Source organism: Haliotis cracherodii, unplaced genomic scaffold (assembly GCF_022045235.1).
Source record: "Haliotis cracherodii isolate W230 unplaced genomic scaffold, xgHalCrac1.p SCAF_5, whole genome shotgun sequence".
NCBI lineage: Eukaryota > Metazoa > Mollusca > Gastropoda > Lepetellida > Haliotidae > Haliotis > Haliotis cracherodii.
Window position 1 is genome coordinate 46,635,574 of NW_027266308.1, and position 17,785 is coordinate 46,653,358.

Genomic DNA, 17,785 nt, shown 5'->3' on the forward strand with positions numbered 1-17,785 from the left:
CCACAGTTCCTTCCAGTCGGCAGCCAGCATAGTATCTCTGCCACAGGCCAGTGCCATGTGACGATTCGTCACATCTTTCACAGTCCATTCAAGATATTGCGTATGCTTTTCATCTGTTTCATTTTTGACAAGTTTTAACATATTCATACACAAATGTCAAAGAATGGTTACGGTTCATTAAGAATGTATCCTAAAACGTGAAAATCTACTTGTTTTTGCATAGTTATCCTATGTTTACATTGGTTGTATGGCTCCACGTGCTGTCATCGAAGCCCAACGGAGAACTAGCGATACGGTCACTTTGATATATAAATATATATTGTCAGGCAACTCACTGTCACAGTTGTAGTAGCATATCTATATAATTATGCAAATCAATATGTAAACCGTCCCTAAATACTTGCATTAGTCCGTTCTATTCTGATTTCTGAAAAAGCTCGTTTGTTTACAAACAAGATAAAAGTTCCGGTCACGTGATATGCAAATTGGCCTGTGGCAGTGGTGTTATGCTGAGTCAACACTGCGCGGGAGTGTGTAGTTGCTGACTGCTGACTAGTGTAAAACAACATTTACTCTCTAGAGGTATGATTTAGCCATTATTGATGACATTAGACATGTTTCTACATCCACCCTATCCCTTTTTTCCAGTTACTGAGCACTGAGGGGCGTCTCATTACCTACAGATATATTTATGGATCAAATAAACACAGGTAACCGTGGTAACAGGGACTTGCTTGTCTTAATTGGGTGGTCAGACTTGATAATTGCTTGTGATATGAATCTCTGGATTGTCTGGTCCAGACTCAAGTGCTTACAGGCCATCATATATCTGGAATATGGCTGAGTGCTGCATAAAAGAAAAAGCCCACAAAGACACAAAATGTGAGACCAAACTGTTTCATTGTGCTGTGATGGAGTGGATCGTTGGGCTTGTTCTCAAGCACTGATTTACTTGGTCCTCAATAGCTTAGGCTTGAATAGAGAAAAGAATTGGTTCTCAGGCAATTGCTTTTGAAAATCTAGTGCGGGTGAGCGGTGTGTTTTTTTTTTTTCAAACTAGTATGTTACCAAATAAACAGTTGTGTAACCAGACACTATCAACCTGGAAAAGGTCCTCCCGACATAAAAATATTCCTTGATGAATAAATTACTGGAATACAGTATTTGGCTGCCGTTGGAGTTGGAATATTTAAGGATATTTTTCTCCATTTTTTTAAAAATGGATTTAAAAAGGAAACGTGTGGTGAACTTAATGATGATGTGGGCGATGCCTGAGAACCAAGACTATTATTTCTTTAACCTTATGTACATGCTGGCATGGTAATAGCTGGAATATTTCTGACTGCGGTGTAACACAACATTCACTCACTGATTGTGTTACCATAGTTACAGAGCCGATACCTGGGAATACTTCTCTAGGATGGACACCCTGAAGGAATGTCTGAGATCAATGCGGGACGGCAACTCACACATGGCATTCACACTGTGGACCAGACACCAGGTAGGTGTGACTGTGGACAGACACCAGGTGGGTGTGAGTGTGGACAGACACCAGGTGGGTGTGACTGTGGACAGACACCAGGTGGGAGGGAGTGTGGACAGACACCGGGTGGGTGGGACTGTGGACAGACACCAGGTGACAGGGACTGTGGACAGACACCAGGTGACAGGTAGTGTGGACAGACACCAGGTAGGTGTGACCGTGGGCAGACACCAGGTGACAGGGAGTGTGGACAGACACCAGGTAGGTGGGACTGTGGACAGAGACCAGGTAACAGGGAGTATGGACAGACACCAGGTGGGTGGGACTGTGGACAGACACCAGGTAGGTGGGACTGTGGACAGACACCAGGTAGGGGGGACTGTGGACAGACACCAGGTGGGTGGGACTGTGGACAGACACCAGGTGGGTGGGACTGTGGACAGACACCAGGTGGGTGGGACTGTGGACAGACACTAGGTAGGTGGGACTGTGGACAGACACCAGGTAGGTGGGATTGTGGACAGACACCAGGTGACAGGGATTGTGGACAGACACCAGGTGGGTGTGACTGTGGACAGACACCAGGTAGGTGTGACTGTGGACAGACACCAGGTGGATGGGACTGTGGACAGACACCAGGTGACAGGGAGTGTGGACAGACACCAGGTGACAGGGTGCGTGGACAGACACCAGGTGACAGGGAGTGTGGACAGACACCAATTAGGAGAGACTGCACTCATAGTACTCTAGGTGAGATAAGGAGAATAATTATTCGCCTTTGGAAGGATAAATAGTCTTTTTGTTTACTGTAAGGAATATTCTTTCTTACAGAATGAATGGGGTGATAAACTGAACCCATCTGTAATAGACCACTTCTTGTCTGAGATCCCTGACCGGATGACAGCCTCAGACATACAGGGGTGGTTGCTGACATCCCTCATACCCCACATCGGTACCAAGCTGCCCCATGCATTGGTAAGTTGTGATCTTGATTCATGCATTGGTAAGTTGTGATCTCGATTCATGCATTGGAAAGTTGTGATCTTGATTCATGCTCTTGAAAGTTGTGATCTTGATTCATGCATTGGTAAGTTGTGATCTTGATTCATGCATTGGTAAGTTGTAATCTTGATTCATGTATTGGTAAGTTGTGATCTTGATTCATGCATTGGTAAATTGTGATCTTGATTCATGCATTGGTAAGTTGTGATCTTGATTCATGCATTGGTAAGTTGTGATCTTGATTCATGCTTTGGTAAGTTGTAATCTTGATTCATGTATTGGTAAGTTGTGATCTCGATTCATGCATTGGAAAGTTGTGATCTTGATTCATGCTTTGGAAAGTTGTGATCTTGATTCATGCATTGGTAAGTTGTGATCTTGATTCATGCATTGGTTGCCTTGATCTGATGTTGTGAAGTACTCCCAGTATACAAGAGGTATGTCGTGGCCTATAGAGAGTGCCACAGACACTCTCTATGCCCCAGTGATGTTAGGTAACCTGACAATGACATACACAATGACACCCTCACATCAACATCTGTACAAATATGCCTGTGCACATGTAGGTTGTTGGCTTGCCTTGACAGGATTGGACTAGATTATAATAGTTATGATATGTATAGGGATGGCTTCAGAAGGTTTTAAATGTTATATTGCTATTGTCATTGGGGAGAAGTAGGATTTATTTCACTGTTAAGTAGAGGTGAAATTATGCACCTGTGCTTCGTGTATTTGTATCGGTACAAGAGGATCGGCTGCTAAAATACATTACTGCTGGTTTAATATCTCACACACACGCACGCACGCACGCACGCGCAAACACGCAAACACACACACGCAAACACACACACACAGAGGCAGTCAATATCTCGATATATATCATATTGTGACCTTTCTGTATCATTTCACCTCTATTGTTAAATTAGACTACTTTAACTGTTAATATCATTTTTCATCTTTATTTCCAGTTCAACATTGTCAGCTGGGTTATTCAAAAGGCTCTCAACATGGAACTCCTTGAAAAGGTAAGCATTCTGTCTGTTTAGTTCATTGTGGTATTTCTCTATATTAGACCACCCACTGGGGATTCAGGATTAAATTTGTTCCCAAGTATCCAATGCATGTAATAAGAGATGACGAAATTTACCGTACGATGAAGCTCGGTCACTTAGTTGATTGTGTGTCATTGTACCATGACTGACTGGGCTGGTGCTCATAATATCAATCATTGGTTTATCAGAACCAGACAGGTTGCTATAATGTAGCTGTATTATTGCTGAGTGTTAAACAACACGCTATAGTTGAAACCTCCTTTCTTCATATGAACAGCTGAGCAAGTAATTTAACATTAAATGGGAAAACTCAATTGTGTCAAAAAAATATACCAGACCCGTGAAGATTCTGGGGTAGAATAGGTCTTCAGCAACCCATACGTACTTAACGGGATCGTTGACAAACGGGATCAGGTAGTCAGACTCGCTGACTTGGTTGATGCATGTCATCGTATCCCAATTGCTGGATCCATGCTGATGATGTCAATCACTGGATTGTCTGGTCCAGACTCGATTATTTTACAGACCGCCGTCATATAGCTGGAATATTGCTGAGTGCGGCGTTAAACAACAAACAAACAAACAAACAAACAAACAATAAATATACCATCCTCTTCAACTGTTCCTTTCTGCTAGCATTGCCAGTAGGTCTTACTTTGATAATTTAAGGCTTGACTGAATGTTGTATTGTGTTTGTTTGTTCAGCAATATTCCAGCTATGTGATGGCTATCTGTAATTAATCAAGTCTGTACGAGACAAACCAGTGATTAATATCATGAGAATCTACGCAGTTGTGATATGACCTGCATCAACTAGGTCAGCAAGCCTGACCACCCAATCCTGTTAGTCACCTCTTACGACAAGCATGAAATTGCAACCGTAGTCATATATCATTCCTCTATTTTAAGTTATGGAATTAGAACATTGAGCAGGACCAAGATAATAACTGCCGCAGTACTCGACATGTTTCAGACGGCGTGGCCAGAGAATGCCCTGGGCTTCCTTCAGGAGACACACAGGAGTGTCAGTGAGGCTCTAAAACTGACGACCACGTCAGGACATAATCCATCCGAAAACGTCAGGAAGGTAATGAAAGATTATTTGATGAAGGTGATGTGTAGTGTTAGCTGTTTCAGTACTCAAGAATTAATGTGGTACTAAAGGAACTCACATTAAGTCACTTCATATATACAATGTGTTGCCTTGTTGACAATATACCTGTACTGTTTGTGTAGCTGATGATTTTACCAACAATGCATAATCCTAGCAAGACATGTCCAGGTACTGCGTACGTACTGACAAACAACCTGTGTTGCAGAGTGTGAACAAGAGTGAGAAGACACTGCAGCCTCTGCAGGAGATGATGACGTCCCTGAAGCACCTGTGTAATCTCCACAACAAGTACAAGTGTCACCTTCGACTTACTGAGTTTCTCAAGGTCAGCAACTTTCAGTCAACCAATCAGTCAGGGGCTCTGTACGTTGGTGCCAAGCGCCCATAGGATCTGACTGAAATGAGAATTCGGTGGTCACAGTATGATGGCCAATAGTGTCATTTTGCCCAGACTGGGTGATCTACGGATGTCGTGATTCACAGATGTATGATTGCATTGCAAATTTACACCTAACGATCTGATACATGATACGCCTACCCATGTATCGATTCATGCTTTAAAGTTGCATCTTTTTTTCAAAATGTATTTTAAGTTTTCCAGTAACCCGACTTGATACCTACTGGGACTACCATTAACTTATCGCATCCTGTGAAACAAAATGCGAAGTCTGATTACAGAATACCATAAGAACAAACACAGGTGCGTGTGTGCGTGCATCACCCAAGTCTGACCACCCGACCAAATACATCACCACTTGGGACCAGCACAGGCTGGGGATACATTCACCACATGTTACATGTTGTCTTCCTTGCAGGAGACGACGGAGAGTGTGGCTTTCCGCATGCTGGACAAGGTGGTGGCCCTAGAACTGATTGTGCCGACCCTGGAGCGACAGATCCGACCCTACATGCGGGAACACAGGCTCAACGAAGATCAGGTCTTCTCCAAGTATATCAAGGTAAGGAAACTGCTGCTCAATATTGTTTGCAGCTTTTTTCATGATGGTTATTGTGAGTGTTATGACTATTAAACCTTTATATGATGATGTTTTGAAAATCAGTTGTCATAATACTATTAGCTGATACAGTCCGACTCTTCAACACATACTGTTATTGATATTGATGTTTGTGATGTCCGGGCAGGATCTGCTGGAGCGGACAAGCAACATCACCTCCTACACAGGGGAGTCCCCCTGGGAGACCAAGGCCATCGCTGTCATCGACTTCATCAAAGGCCTGAGGGTGAGGCTAAACACACAGTTGGATTTCAGTCTATAGTCTTTAGCCACCAGTTCAAAATTTGATGTCAAATAAAACACTTAGTTCCTTGAGTTTTGAGACATACCCCCTCATCTCACAAAAAAAAGTTAAATTCTGAAAATGTTGAATTCCTGAGTATCGTTGCCTCCTTTGTCACAGATTATTGTGTTTTTCAGAGGTTTATCGACTGAAGTTTATTTTCCAGGTGTTGAAAATCATTTGTAGAGTTTTTCAAGATCAAATCTGCCATTCTATAGTTTGCACTGCATTAGAAGGACTTACCACTGGTGCTGGTAAAAACCCAACAAAACCCTACCTCATGGGAAGAGTTGATGTATTTAATGACAGTTCCTAACAGCATTTGAATATGAATAGATTCAGAATTTGCTTAGTTTAGTTACTATATACAATATTGAGAAATCAGGTTATTTGATTTTATAAAGGGGAAAACTTTCAGGGCCATTAACACCATGCCCCCACCCCTAAACTTAAATAATTAAAATTTGTATCCATCAAACTTTTGAACTGATGCCTTAAGACAATGTGTTTGAAAATGATTAGGGTACAAACCCTGAGTCTAGTAAATGTATTTGGACTGGTGAAATTTAGTTAATAGTAATCCTTTTGTTAAGTTGAAATCTATTGTAAGAGATGCTAGTGAAGATGTTTGAATTTGTAGATATTTTGGGCACAAACTGCAAAGGTTCGATAAAACAGCACAACCAGCAGGCTAATAGCTCACAGTTAACGTACAGAGTAGCTCAGGGCCTTGATATTCAAAATGTGGTTGCTGTAGGAGAAAGGTGAGGCAATCCTGGAGGTGATGAAGTGTGCATCCCTGCCATTGAGTGACAACGTGGACAAGCTGATACAGAGGGGCTTACAGCTGGATCATCCCATGTAAGTGTAGACGACACTTGGTTTATTATCCTCCGCCATGCTCCTTTCCGAAGCAGTTCTTGAAAACCGTTAAATATTTCTTCACCAAACGTGGCACATAGATAGGTCATGGTGGTAAACTGGTGCCTTTTGATAGTTTTGGACTTTAACAAAAATATTTTTCGAGTTTCCATATGATCGACTTTGACTTAGACTGAAAATGACGGTAGTACTTGTTTCCGGAGCAGATCTTGAAAACCATACATTATATCTTGCCTTGCAAACATCCGGACATGTCATATTGGCGGGGGATATGAGTATTTACTGCTTGTTCCCTGCCCACTACTGCCCACTACTTTACTACCACTGTGACCTACATGAAGTCTACCGGCTGTTGACAAATGGCATCGTTACCTTTTGTAACGTCATATATCCATGTCTTACATTGTGCTTTCTCTGAATCACTAATTATAAATAGTGATGTCCTTGTTTCAAAACAAATATTTAACATCCGGTAAAGCCCTGGTTTATCCTTACTTGATGTTTTTGTTCAGTGTGAAGACGCTTAAAGAGGAGTGTCACATGCTGGAGGTGAAGAAGCTGATGCAGAAGTATGGCATGAAAAATCTCAATCTACCAACGAGAAGTAAAATACAGGTAAGAAACAAATTACATTCTTGAGGTATTTTACTGTAACACATTTGGGGGGATTTCGTTGTGTTTTGTTTTCCCTGTGGTTACCCTAATCAACATAATCAATACTTACAAGGTGATGGCCTGGTTATTGTAAGGTATGGGTTGTTCAAGTAATTCTTGGTTGAGCATGCTTTCACAGAGTAAACAAGTTTGTTTGTTTGTTTATTTGTTGGTTTGTTTATTTGTTCATTTATTCTTCTTTTACAAATGCTTGTTATACAAGTAGAGGAATAAAGTAAAAAGAATCAATACGATGTAAGAAAAATTGGATGTTTCTGTTGATACTTAAACAGTACACCACAAATATTGTGAAAAATTGACATGAAGATTGCTTTTACATTGCCAAATACAAATACCTCTAAGAAAATATTCCTAATAACAATTTATCTGGCTGTATTGAACGTTGTAGCAAATTATGTACCACATCCTGGCTCGTGACATCTCGACGTGTTTGACGGATGCAGTCTATATTGTTGTATGTTGTAGCAAATGATGTACCACATCCTGGTGCGTGACATGGCGACGTGTATGACCAATGCTGTCAATATTGTTGTACATTGTAGCAAATGATGTACCACATCCTGGTGCGTGACATGTTGACGTGTATGACAGATGCAGTCTATATTGTTGTATGTTGTAGCAAATGATGTACCACATCCTGGTGCGTGACATGTTGACGTGTATGACCGATGCAGTCTATATTGTTGTACGTTGTAGCAAATGATGTACCACATCCTGGCGCGTGATATGGCGACATGTATGACCGATGCAGCTTATATTGTTGTACATTGTAGCAAATGATGTACCACATCCTGGCGCGTGACATGGCGACGTGTATGACAGATGCAGTCTATATTGTTGTACATTGTAGCAAATGATGTACTCCATCCTGGCACATGACATGGCAACGTGTATGACAGATGCAGTCTATATTGTTGTACGTTGTAGCAAATGATGTACCCCATCCTGGCACATGACATGTCGACGTGTATGACCGATGCAGTCTATATTGTTGTACGTTGTAGCAAATGATTTACCACTTCATGGCGTGTGACATGTCCATGTGTATGACCGATGCTGACAATAATGTTGTACCTTGTAGCAAATGATGTACCACATCCTGGCGCGTGACATGGCGACGTGTATGACGGATGCAGTCCAGCTGATCACCACGTATGAGATGAAGCTGGAGACAGAGCTGTACTTCTTCCGACTCCAGTGGCTGGTAGCTCACAACAGGGTCAGTAACCATCAAGTAATTAATGATTCTCAAATAGTACCTTGTAAAATGTAATCAGACTGTTACTGGACATGTGCTGCTTTCCTGTCCACATGGCACTCATGAAGATCCGGGGTAGAATAGGTCTTCAGCAACCCATGCTTGCTGTAAAAGGTGACTATGCTTGTCGTTAGATGTTACTAACGGGATTGGGTGGTCAAGCTGACTTGGTTGATGCATGTCATCGTATCCCAATTGTGTTGATTGATGCTCATGATGTCAATCACTTGATTGTCTGGTCCAGACTCGATTATTTACAGACAGTCATCATATAGCTGGAATATTGCTGAGTGCGGAGTTAAACTTAAAACAAACACAAAGATGTGTAGGTGTGCCCTTGGAAATTAAATGTGCCACCAACAAGAACACATCTGATCCATCTTCAAACTCAGTGAATGAGCCATGACCAAGATAATAATTCGGTTGTAATCTAGAAGTTTGACCCCTTTCTCTTCTTTGAGATTATTAAGATCCTATTGAATTTCTGCACCCCCAGGTTTATTTTATGAATCTTACTGTGCATGAAGCTTGTTCATGTGTTGATTTTACTTTTTTTTGTCCAGATTGTTTTTGGGAAAGAACATTTTTTACTCGCTTTGCAAATATATATCATCACAAGGTATTTTTTCAAAGTATGATTTCTAAGTGTTTTACCCAGGAACCAGGTTCATATTTTAACTGTGCCTTTATGGTATTAACCATTCGATTGAAGCATTTATTGATTTGTAGACACTACAAATCTGAATTTTAAGAAGATTATGCCATAATTTTCCCTCTAAATTAGGAATCAATATTTCACCAGTTTCCCACAATGGATATCCTGTTTCAGCTGGATGATTATTTTGACCTCCTGAAGTCCTTGACCCCTGACCTCTCCCTTCACTGTGGGCGGCGGATCATCATTCTGGCACAAGTCAAGCTCGACACCGTCATCTGTGACACACAGGTAGCCACTTTATCCTCACACCAGACAATCCATTAAGCCATAGAGCATTTACTCACATGACCATTCTCATTTGGTATTATGATATTGAAGGCATTCACTACATTTTTACTTCCTTCGGTTCAGAATATAAGGTATTTTTAAACCAACGAGAAGACATTTTTTTAGAATGTCATCTATTAAGTACCTTTTGAAAGGCCTCAATTAATTTTGCAATTATTTATGTGTTTATTGCTCTGTTTGTCGTTTTGGATCTTTAGCCCCAGCTATGTTATGTAGACATTTGCATGTAATTCCAGAAAGCCCTCAGAAGCACTTTACAAGTTTATAATGTTGAAAAGTCATCAGTTGTGGTTGTGTATGTAGTGTGTTTTTGTGCATGTTTTATGCAGATTCACAGCATATTTGGAGCACTGTATGATGTAACTTTGAGCGCAACAGATTTAGTCTATTATTACCATGGTCCAAGTTGTTCAGTGGTTTAGGATGCCACAATGTACAGTGCACTGTACATATGTATTTTTCCCCCTCTTGGAGCCATCAGTTCATGATGTAATTGGACTGCTGATTCTCACACTCACACACTTCTGTCTCAGGACATCCTGGATGTGAAGAGATTGTTCACTGAGGCTGCTGTTGGAACTGCACGTCTGCTACTGCAAGGTATGGGGAAATTGAGTGTTTGGAAGGTTATAGCATGATATGTGCGAAAATTGTCTCATCAGGGTCCGGCTATGATCGTAGCTCTATGGCTGTTGTAAGTCTTTGTTAAAACATGGTAGTTACGATTGGAACTGTGATCACTTTGTGGAGTGGGGCCCTGAATAGTATAGAAGTAGACAAGTAGTAATAGTAGTACTATTGTGGCACATATCACCCATCAACAATGACGGTCTTAACAGATTTACCTCTGACATAACGAAACTAGGGTGACTGAACACTGTGCTGAGCTGGTGTAGTAGTGAGCTGCACATTTCAAAAGCAGGATGCATGTATGGTTTTCTATGGGTGTTTAACTGCTCTGGTCATACTGTTGACCCGGAAATGAAGGTCATCTCCAAAGAATGTATAAAAAAGAGTTGATTGAAAATGCAGACTTACTTGAAGACTCAATCACAACACTAGCTTTATTAATCATTGTGAATTAGGATTCATTTAATAAAATAATCTCTTTGAGGATGTTTACATTTTCAGAATTAATTTGGGGAGAGGTGGGGTGTTAAATCGTTTAGCTGATATTGTAGATTTGAAATGTTCAAGTCATGTGCATCAGTTGAACAGGAAATAGAGGTGTCTCTAGTATAATTAGCATCAGTATTTCATGTGAATAGCATCATATACCCGGTACTGATTGTGCTATTGTCCTCCACAGATGTACAGGAGCATGTTAATTGTGAGATCTACGAGGAAATGAGAAACGACTACAGTGAGATGACAGCTCTCTTGGCTCTGCAGGTCAGAAATAGAAATATATTTACATGTATATGTACACTAAACTAATTAGATGAATATATTGATAACTGTAAATTTATGGAAATTATGATGATATTGACTGTTCTGCTTTAAACACGTTAACCATACAGTGTACACAAAACGTGAAATGCTTCTTCTTTTGCTTCGGTGTTACAGTGTGAGAACAAGTATAATTAGCAAGTTGTTATCCATAGATTGTGTCTACTTTGTGATAATAGTTTGTAGAGTTAGAACAGTCACAATGTTGTAAAGTGTTGGTTTTATTAAATTGCTGCTGTAACAGTGTGAGTACAACAAGTTCCTGATGTTGTCCGAGTACCGGTGTCGGACGTCAAGGGAGTCTGTGCTTATCTCCTACCTCACAGACTTCTTCACATCACAAGCATCAACAAAGGTGAGGCTCAGCATTGACATGGACATTTTTAACCCTCCGGCATATAATGCAGGGGGATATAGTCACCCTGTGGTCAGTCTGTCTGTCCGTATTTCATTTCCAGAGCATAACTTGAAAACCATGAAAGATGTTTCATCCAAACTTACACATATTTACCAGGTGGTGCCTTTTTCTATTTACTCGGTAGAAATTTTTCAAAATTTCATGTTTCCCAGTTTCCATGGGAACAAGTTAGACTTAGCTGACATTAAGATAGGTGATGATTCCGGAGCAGAACAGAAAATCTATTCAAGATTTTTAATCCAAACTTGGCCTTTTGCAATTTATGAATTTTAAAATATTTCGTTTTTACTGTTTCCATGGCAACTAGATTGACTTTGACTGTGTTAATTGATATTGGTGTGTTTGTTCGGTCCATATCTCTAAAAGTTATATGTATTTTTTCATGAAGTTTTACACACACAAAGATCAGGTTGTCAACTGGTGCCTTTTCCTGTTAGGGATTTTTCAAAATTTTATTTTTTCTGTTTCCATGGCAACAAGTTTGACAATGACTGTTTAGATTGGTGTGTACCTGACAGTAATACAACATTCCGAATTCCAATTACAGGGTATTGTTTTGATAGCTCTATAACTACTCTTGGTATATGGACAGACTTCTCTCATCAAGTTGGACTTGTAACAGTCAGATTTTGTTGGGGGCCGGGGGGATTTGTCATCTCCTGATGAGTCTTATTATTTACTCGTCATGTACCATCAACCTGGCTGTGTAAGCAATTCTGATAAAATTGTGAGTGGTCTTATTGCTGGTTATCTGTATATGAAAGTGCAGCTGGTGCGACTTACGAGTTTGCATTGCTTGTTTGTTGGTTTGTTGTTTAACGCCGCACTCAGCAATATTCAAGCTATACGACGGCGGTCTGTAACTAATCGAGTCTGGACCAGACAGTCTGGTGAGTCACATCACGAGGATCGATCTGGAATACAATGCATCATCCAAGTCAATGAGCCTGACCACCCTATCCCGTTACTCGTCTCCTACATCAAGCATGGGTTGTGGAAGTCACAGATCTTCACGGGTCCAGTTCTCATTGAATTGTGTAGGATAGGAGCAGTTTATTGCCAACACACCTGTTTTCAGTTCCTTCCAGACCAGGACTTCTACCTGCTGGGGGTATTCATATCGCTGTAATGGGTGAAGTTATGAAGGGAGAGGGGCTAATTATGCTGATTACAGTAAATTCATGTAATGTATCCTAATAAAAATAATTGTACAAATATGTATTGTTTTCAGGGTGATATCAACTATGCAAAAGTTTACAGGTAAGTCAGCAATATTATTCAGTATTTCTTGTGCCATGTCTTCCTTATCCTCTGATAACCCTGATAGGAATCCTGGCAGAATAGGTCCCCAGTACCCCATGCTTGGTGTACAATCTTTCTAATGATGATCAGGGTTTTACAATGTGTGACCTGGACCATTCCTAACTGCGGTGTAAAACTAAATTCACGCATTTGTTATGTTATTCAGTCGACTATCTGAATAAAATCAAGGTACTGAGCCAAGAGTATCTACTTTTCCTGTTTGCAACTTCCCTGACAACTTAGTTCACTTCTAATTTCACATTAGTACAAAGTAATTGTACTGTTTTAGAACAAATTGATTGATGGAACAAGTTCAGAAATAAATCTCTGAAGTGAAATCAAAATGCATTATTCAGGGCTGAGAATTTTCCACAGATTTTGTTATGATAAGGGTCACTTTTGTGATACATACAATATATATATGAATTAATTATATGGTCTTACAGACCACAACTAACTTACAGTGGTTTTGTTATTTTAGAAAGAACTCATTCTCATCCCTGAGATTCATTCAGCAGTGGTTGCTGCCACCATTGAAATTGTCTTTTCTAGTTACACCGTTTTCCAAGACACTATCTTATTCTTGAGTTATGTGACAAGAAATATCATGGATTATAACCTCTTTCTTTTACATACACATCATTTCAGGGCTACTTGCCCCGTCATCAGGTGAAAGAGTTTTTTCACTTTCCGCTATGACGAGTATAGACAGCAAAAACCAATCAGTATCTGCTGTGTTAGTGCATCAAGGGCAGTTCTGATTGGAAATTGACCGCAACATTTAGCCATGGGGTACATGTGGTCAGTGGTCTTCCTGTTGTTTACAGACTGGCCAGTTTGCTGGAAGTGCCCGTGGTCCATCTCCACGGTCAGCTGGCCATCAAGGCGTCAGGGACAGGTGACATGGAGACAGCAGTCAAACACTGCAGGTGAGATGTGGTAGCAACAATCGGGGGGGTCTGTAAAGGTTTCCAGGGCCCCGTTCCACAAAGCGTTCCTAGCGCTAAGGTGAACTCCCATACTTTTACATAGGCTTATGAGGGCGGTCGGGTAGCCTAGTAGTTAAAGTGTTAGCTCGTGACGCCGAAGACCCGGGTTCGATTCCCGACATGAGTACAATGTGTGAAGCCCATTTCGGGTGTCCCCCGCCGTGATATTGCTGGAATATTGCTAAAAGCGGCGTAAAACCATACTCTCACTCACTCACTCACTCACTCACTCACTCACTCACTCACAAAGGCTTATGATCACCATAGCGCTGAGATCACCTTGTGGAATGGGTCCTATATGACAAGTTTGTTTACAGTGTATTCAGGGAAGAGTTGTCACGCAAAAAGAAAAAAACACCGCCCGCCAACACTATATAATTTCAAAAGTCATTGCCTGAGAACCAATTCTTTTATATTTTTAAGCCTTAGTGACTCTGTCCTTGTTACCCAGGTGCTAACACTTGGTTCACTTGGTAATTTGTAGTAAACTGCTGGAAAGTGACCCATCCTGCTCCACAGCGGAGACCCTGTACAAGGTCGCGCTGTCCTTCCTGCAGCTGTGTCAGAAGAAGGAGGACGACACACTGGAGGGCAGCAGCAAGCTGCGGGATCTCTCCTACACAGCCGTCGAACTGGCCAGTCTCGCTCTCACCATGTGCAGCCCAGGTCAGCTGTCTCAACATAGAACCCCATGGGGGGGGGGAATCTGACCCCAGTACCTCATGCTTATTTCAACAGAGGACCCAATGGAGATTTGGAGTAGTATAGGTCCCCATTACCTCATGCTTGTCTCAACATAGGGCCCCATGGGGATTCAGAGTAGAGTAGGTCCCCAGAAGCACATGCTTGTCTCAACAAAGGTCCTCATAGGAATTCGTGGTAAATAGGTCCACAGCACCCCAAACTTGTTGCAACATAGGACCTATGGAGATTCAGGGTAGAAAAGGTCCACAGCACCACAAACTTGTTGCAACATAGGACCGATGGAGATTCAGGGTAGAATAGGTCCACAGCATCCCAAACTTGTTGCAACATAGGACCCACGGGGATTCGAGGTAGAACATATCCCCAGCAACCCAAACTTGTTGCAACATAGGACCCATGCAAATTCAAGGTAGAAAAGGTGCACAGCACCCCAAACTTGTGGCAACATAGGACCGATGGAGATTCAGAGTAGAAAAGGTCCACAGCACCCCAAACTTGTTGCAACATAGGACCCATGGAGATTCAGGGTAGAATAGGTCCCCAGCACCCCAAACTTGTTGCAACATAGGACCGATAGAGATTCAGGGTAGAATAGGTCCACAGCACCCCAAACTTGTTGCAACATAGGACCCATGGAGATTCAGGGTAGAATTGGTCCCCAGTACCCCAAACTTGTTGCAACATAGGACCCACGGAGATTCAGGGTAGAAAAGGTCCTCAGCACCCCAAACTTGTTGCAACATAGGACCCATGGAGATTCAGAGTAGAATAGGTCCCCAGCACCCCATGCTTGTTTCAACACAGGACACCATGGAGATTCAGGGTAGAATAGGTCCACAGCCCCCCGAACTTGCTGCAACATGGGACCCAATTGTGATTTAGGGAAGAACAACTTCCCAGTTTCCCATACTACCCAATGTGGGACGTTGCTAATGGTTTGTCATCGCACCCCATTGGTGTAGATTGTTGTTCATCATATTGACCAATGGTTTCACTGACCCATGCTTGTTTCAGAAACCTCCATGTCTTTTCTAAGAATGGTTGACCCATTCTAATTCAGTCATGTGCCAATGGAAAAGTCATAAATGATATTTGTTGAATGAGAATTGATCATGCAATCCAAGGATGGATTTATTTTTACTGTGCAAATGTAGGAGATGTGAATCAACAATGATTGTGATGGTTTCAGAGCGTATGAGTGCATGTCTGGACCTGTATCGAGCCCTGTCACTGTGTCTGGATGTCAGCAGACAGTGTGAAGTCGGCGACTACTCTCAGTCTGTACAGGTAGGTAACTCTACATTCCGGAGTGAGATTCTGAGTAGAATATGCTCTGACACATTGATTATCTCTGATGTAGTCTATTGCATTCATCATTTGTGGAACAGTTTGTGAGTTAAAACAAACTAATATCCATGTGAAACTTAACTGCTCAAAGCAAATTGAACTGTTGTGAAATGCAACAATGTTTTACAATATTACATGTTTCCTTCATCGTTGCAGACTGATTGAGTTACTTGTTTATTATGTGTCAATTACTCCTCAATAATATTTTAATACCAATGCTGAGTGTAACATTTAATAAATAGGTGTCTTTTTTGACATTTTGACTTTTGATAGCATATCTAGGCGAGCTGCAGTGACACTTATTTTAATTTGTAATACCTCTATTAACAATCCTGCAATTCCATATGTTAATTCATATCACATGACAAAACAATACATTTCAATGTAGACCCCGAAATCATGTGACTGACACTGACCTCGAATATTGACTCGTCACATGATCAGTATTGACCTGTCACATGATGAATGTTGACTCATCTGCAAGAAAACAAGATGGTATCTGGTTCAACATTTCGCGGTTTGCAGCTAAGTTACTGTAAAGAAACAGCAAGGTTTAAAGGCTTCATAAAGAATAAAGTGAATTTCAGAATAGCAAAACGAATGATTACTCTTGACGAGGTAGATATGTGAAAACAAGTGTTTTGATATATACTGAACAAAAATATAAGTTAGTAATCATGAATATTTTGGGGGATAGGAAGTGACGACTGAGCACACATTCCATAAAATTATTCATGATATGTAACTTGTTTTGTTCAGTATATACGCACACTAAAACTGTGAGATTATATACAGCACTATAGAGCTCCAGATAAGCTGCATATCTGCATAAAATACGCATCAGAAATGCAGAAATACGCAGTAAAATAAAATCCAAGCAAATCAAATACGCAACGAACATTACAGATACGCTACAAAAATAAAACATGTGTGTATCATCAAAATATTGTGAAGTAACCCTGCGTATTCGATTTGCAAATCAGCAACTTATTTTGATATTATAAATGGGCATTCCGTCAACCTTGCCAAACTCCACGATGACAGTTACATCATGATCATTTGCCATAACACTTTCTTGTGGAAGTATCATGGTATTTTTGAGTCCTACAAAGCACTCGAACTCACACGACACCAGTTTGCAGGGCCTAGATGAATAGTGTTTTTAAAAATTTAACTTAAATACCCACATGTGTAAAAACTAGTGGGTAACAGAATTTTGAATACCCAGATAGAATTACTGATACCCAATGATTTTAAAATGCATGGGTAAAATACCCACAACACCTAAAGCTTATCTGGAGCTCTGCCACTATGTATTACAGAGCCCCAACAACAGCATGTCGGTAGAGCAGCAGATCATCGCCAGTGAGATGCATGCTGAGTGGAACCTGTCCCCCATGTTTAAAGAAGAATCGTTGGTGATGACCTCCAGCAAGGTGCTGCCCCTCACTGTCAACTACCTGCTGGCTGTCCCATCCCTCGCTACAGGTGAACACCGCAGATGTGGGTAGCAGTCGTGTGAGGGTTCCAGTACAGGGACAGAAGGGTATCACTGGGCACGAGAAAATGTCTTTAGATGTGTGCTTTTGGAATTTAAGTGTGCTTATAAGATGAGTGCTTTTGATTCATCTTTGTGAAAGATTTGTTGTAGTTTACAAAGTTTGCCCCTTTCCTAAGGGGTTGATAACATCCTTTGTCATGTTCATCCTCATCAGCAGGTGAATGTTGTGAATTCCACTGCAGTATATTTATTCATATGGTCATCAATTTCCATGTGTTTGTCAATTTGGTTGGTCAGAAGGAC

General features: G+C 41.1%; 1 protein-coding gene across 1 annotated transcript in view; it reads left to right on the forward strand.

Annotated features, from left to right (window-relative positions):
- LOC139442473 (kinetochore-associated protein 1-like) overlaps positions 1 to 17,785 on the forward strand; it is a 65,827-nt gene that overhangs the window by 23,069 nt on the left and 24,973 nt on the right. The window contains exons 18-37 of the mRNA XM_071223281.1: positions 649 to 710; positions 1,387 to 1,501; positions 2,315 to 2,458; positions 3,454 to 3,510; positions 4,511 to 4,624; positions 4,857 to 4,976; positions 5,467 to 5,610; positions 5,795 to 5,893; positions 6,708 to 6,811; positions 7,345 to 7,447; positions 8,589 to 8,726; positions 9,595 to 9,711; positions 10,305 to 10,371; positions 11,081 to 11,163; positions 11,465 to 11,575; positions 12,870 to 12,898; positions 13,768 to 13,869; positions 14,414 to 14,595; positions 15,824 to 15,921; positions 17,304 to 17,469. Coding sequence (XP_071079382.1) covers positions 649 to 710; positions 1,387 to 1,501; positions 2,315 to 2,458; positions 3,454 to 3,510; positions 4,511 to 4,624; positions 4,857 to 4,976; positions 5,467 to 5,610; positions 5,795 to 5,893; positions 6,708 to 6,811; positions 7,345 to 7,447; positions 8,589 to 8,726; positions 9,595 to 9,711; positions 10,305 to 10,371; positions 11,081 to 11,163; positions 11,465 to 11,575; positions 12,870 to 12,898; positions 13,768 to 13,869; positions 14,414 to 14,595; positions 15,824 to 15,921; positions 17,304 to 17,469 — 2,155 coding nt within the window. The remainder of the gene's footprint in view (positions 1 to 648; positions 711 to 1,386; positions 1,502 to 2,314; positions 2,459 to 3,453; positions 3,511 to 4,510; positions 4,625 to 4,856; positions 4,977 to 5,466; positions 5,611 to 5,794; positions 5,894 to 6,707; positions 6,812 to 7,344; positions 7,448 to 8,588; positions 8,727 to 9,594; positions 9,712 to 10,304; positions 10,372 to 11,080; positions 11,164 to 11,464; positions 11,576 to 12,869; positions 12,899 to 13,767; positions 13,870 to 14,413; positions 14,596 to 15,823; positions 15,922 to 17,303; positions 17,470 to 17,785) is intronic.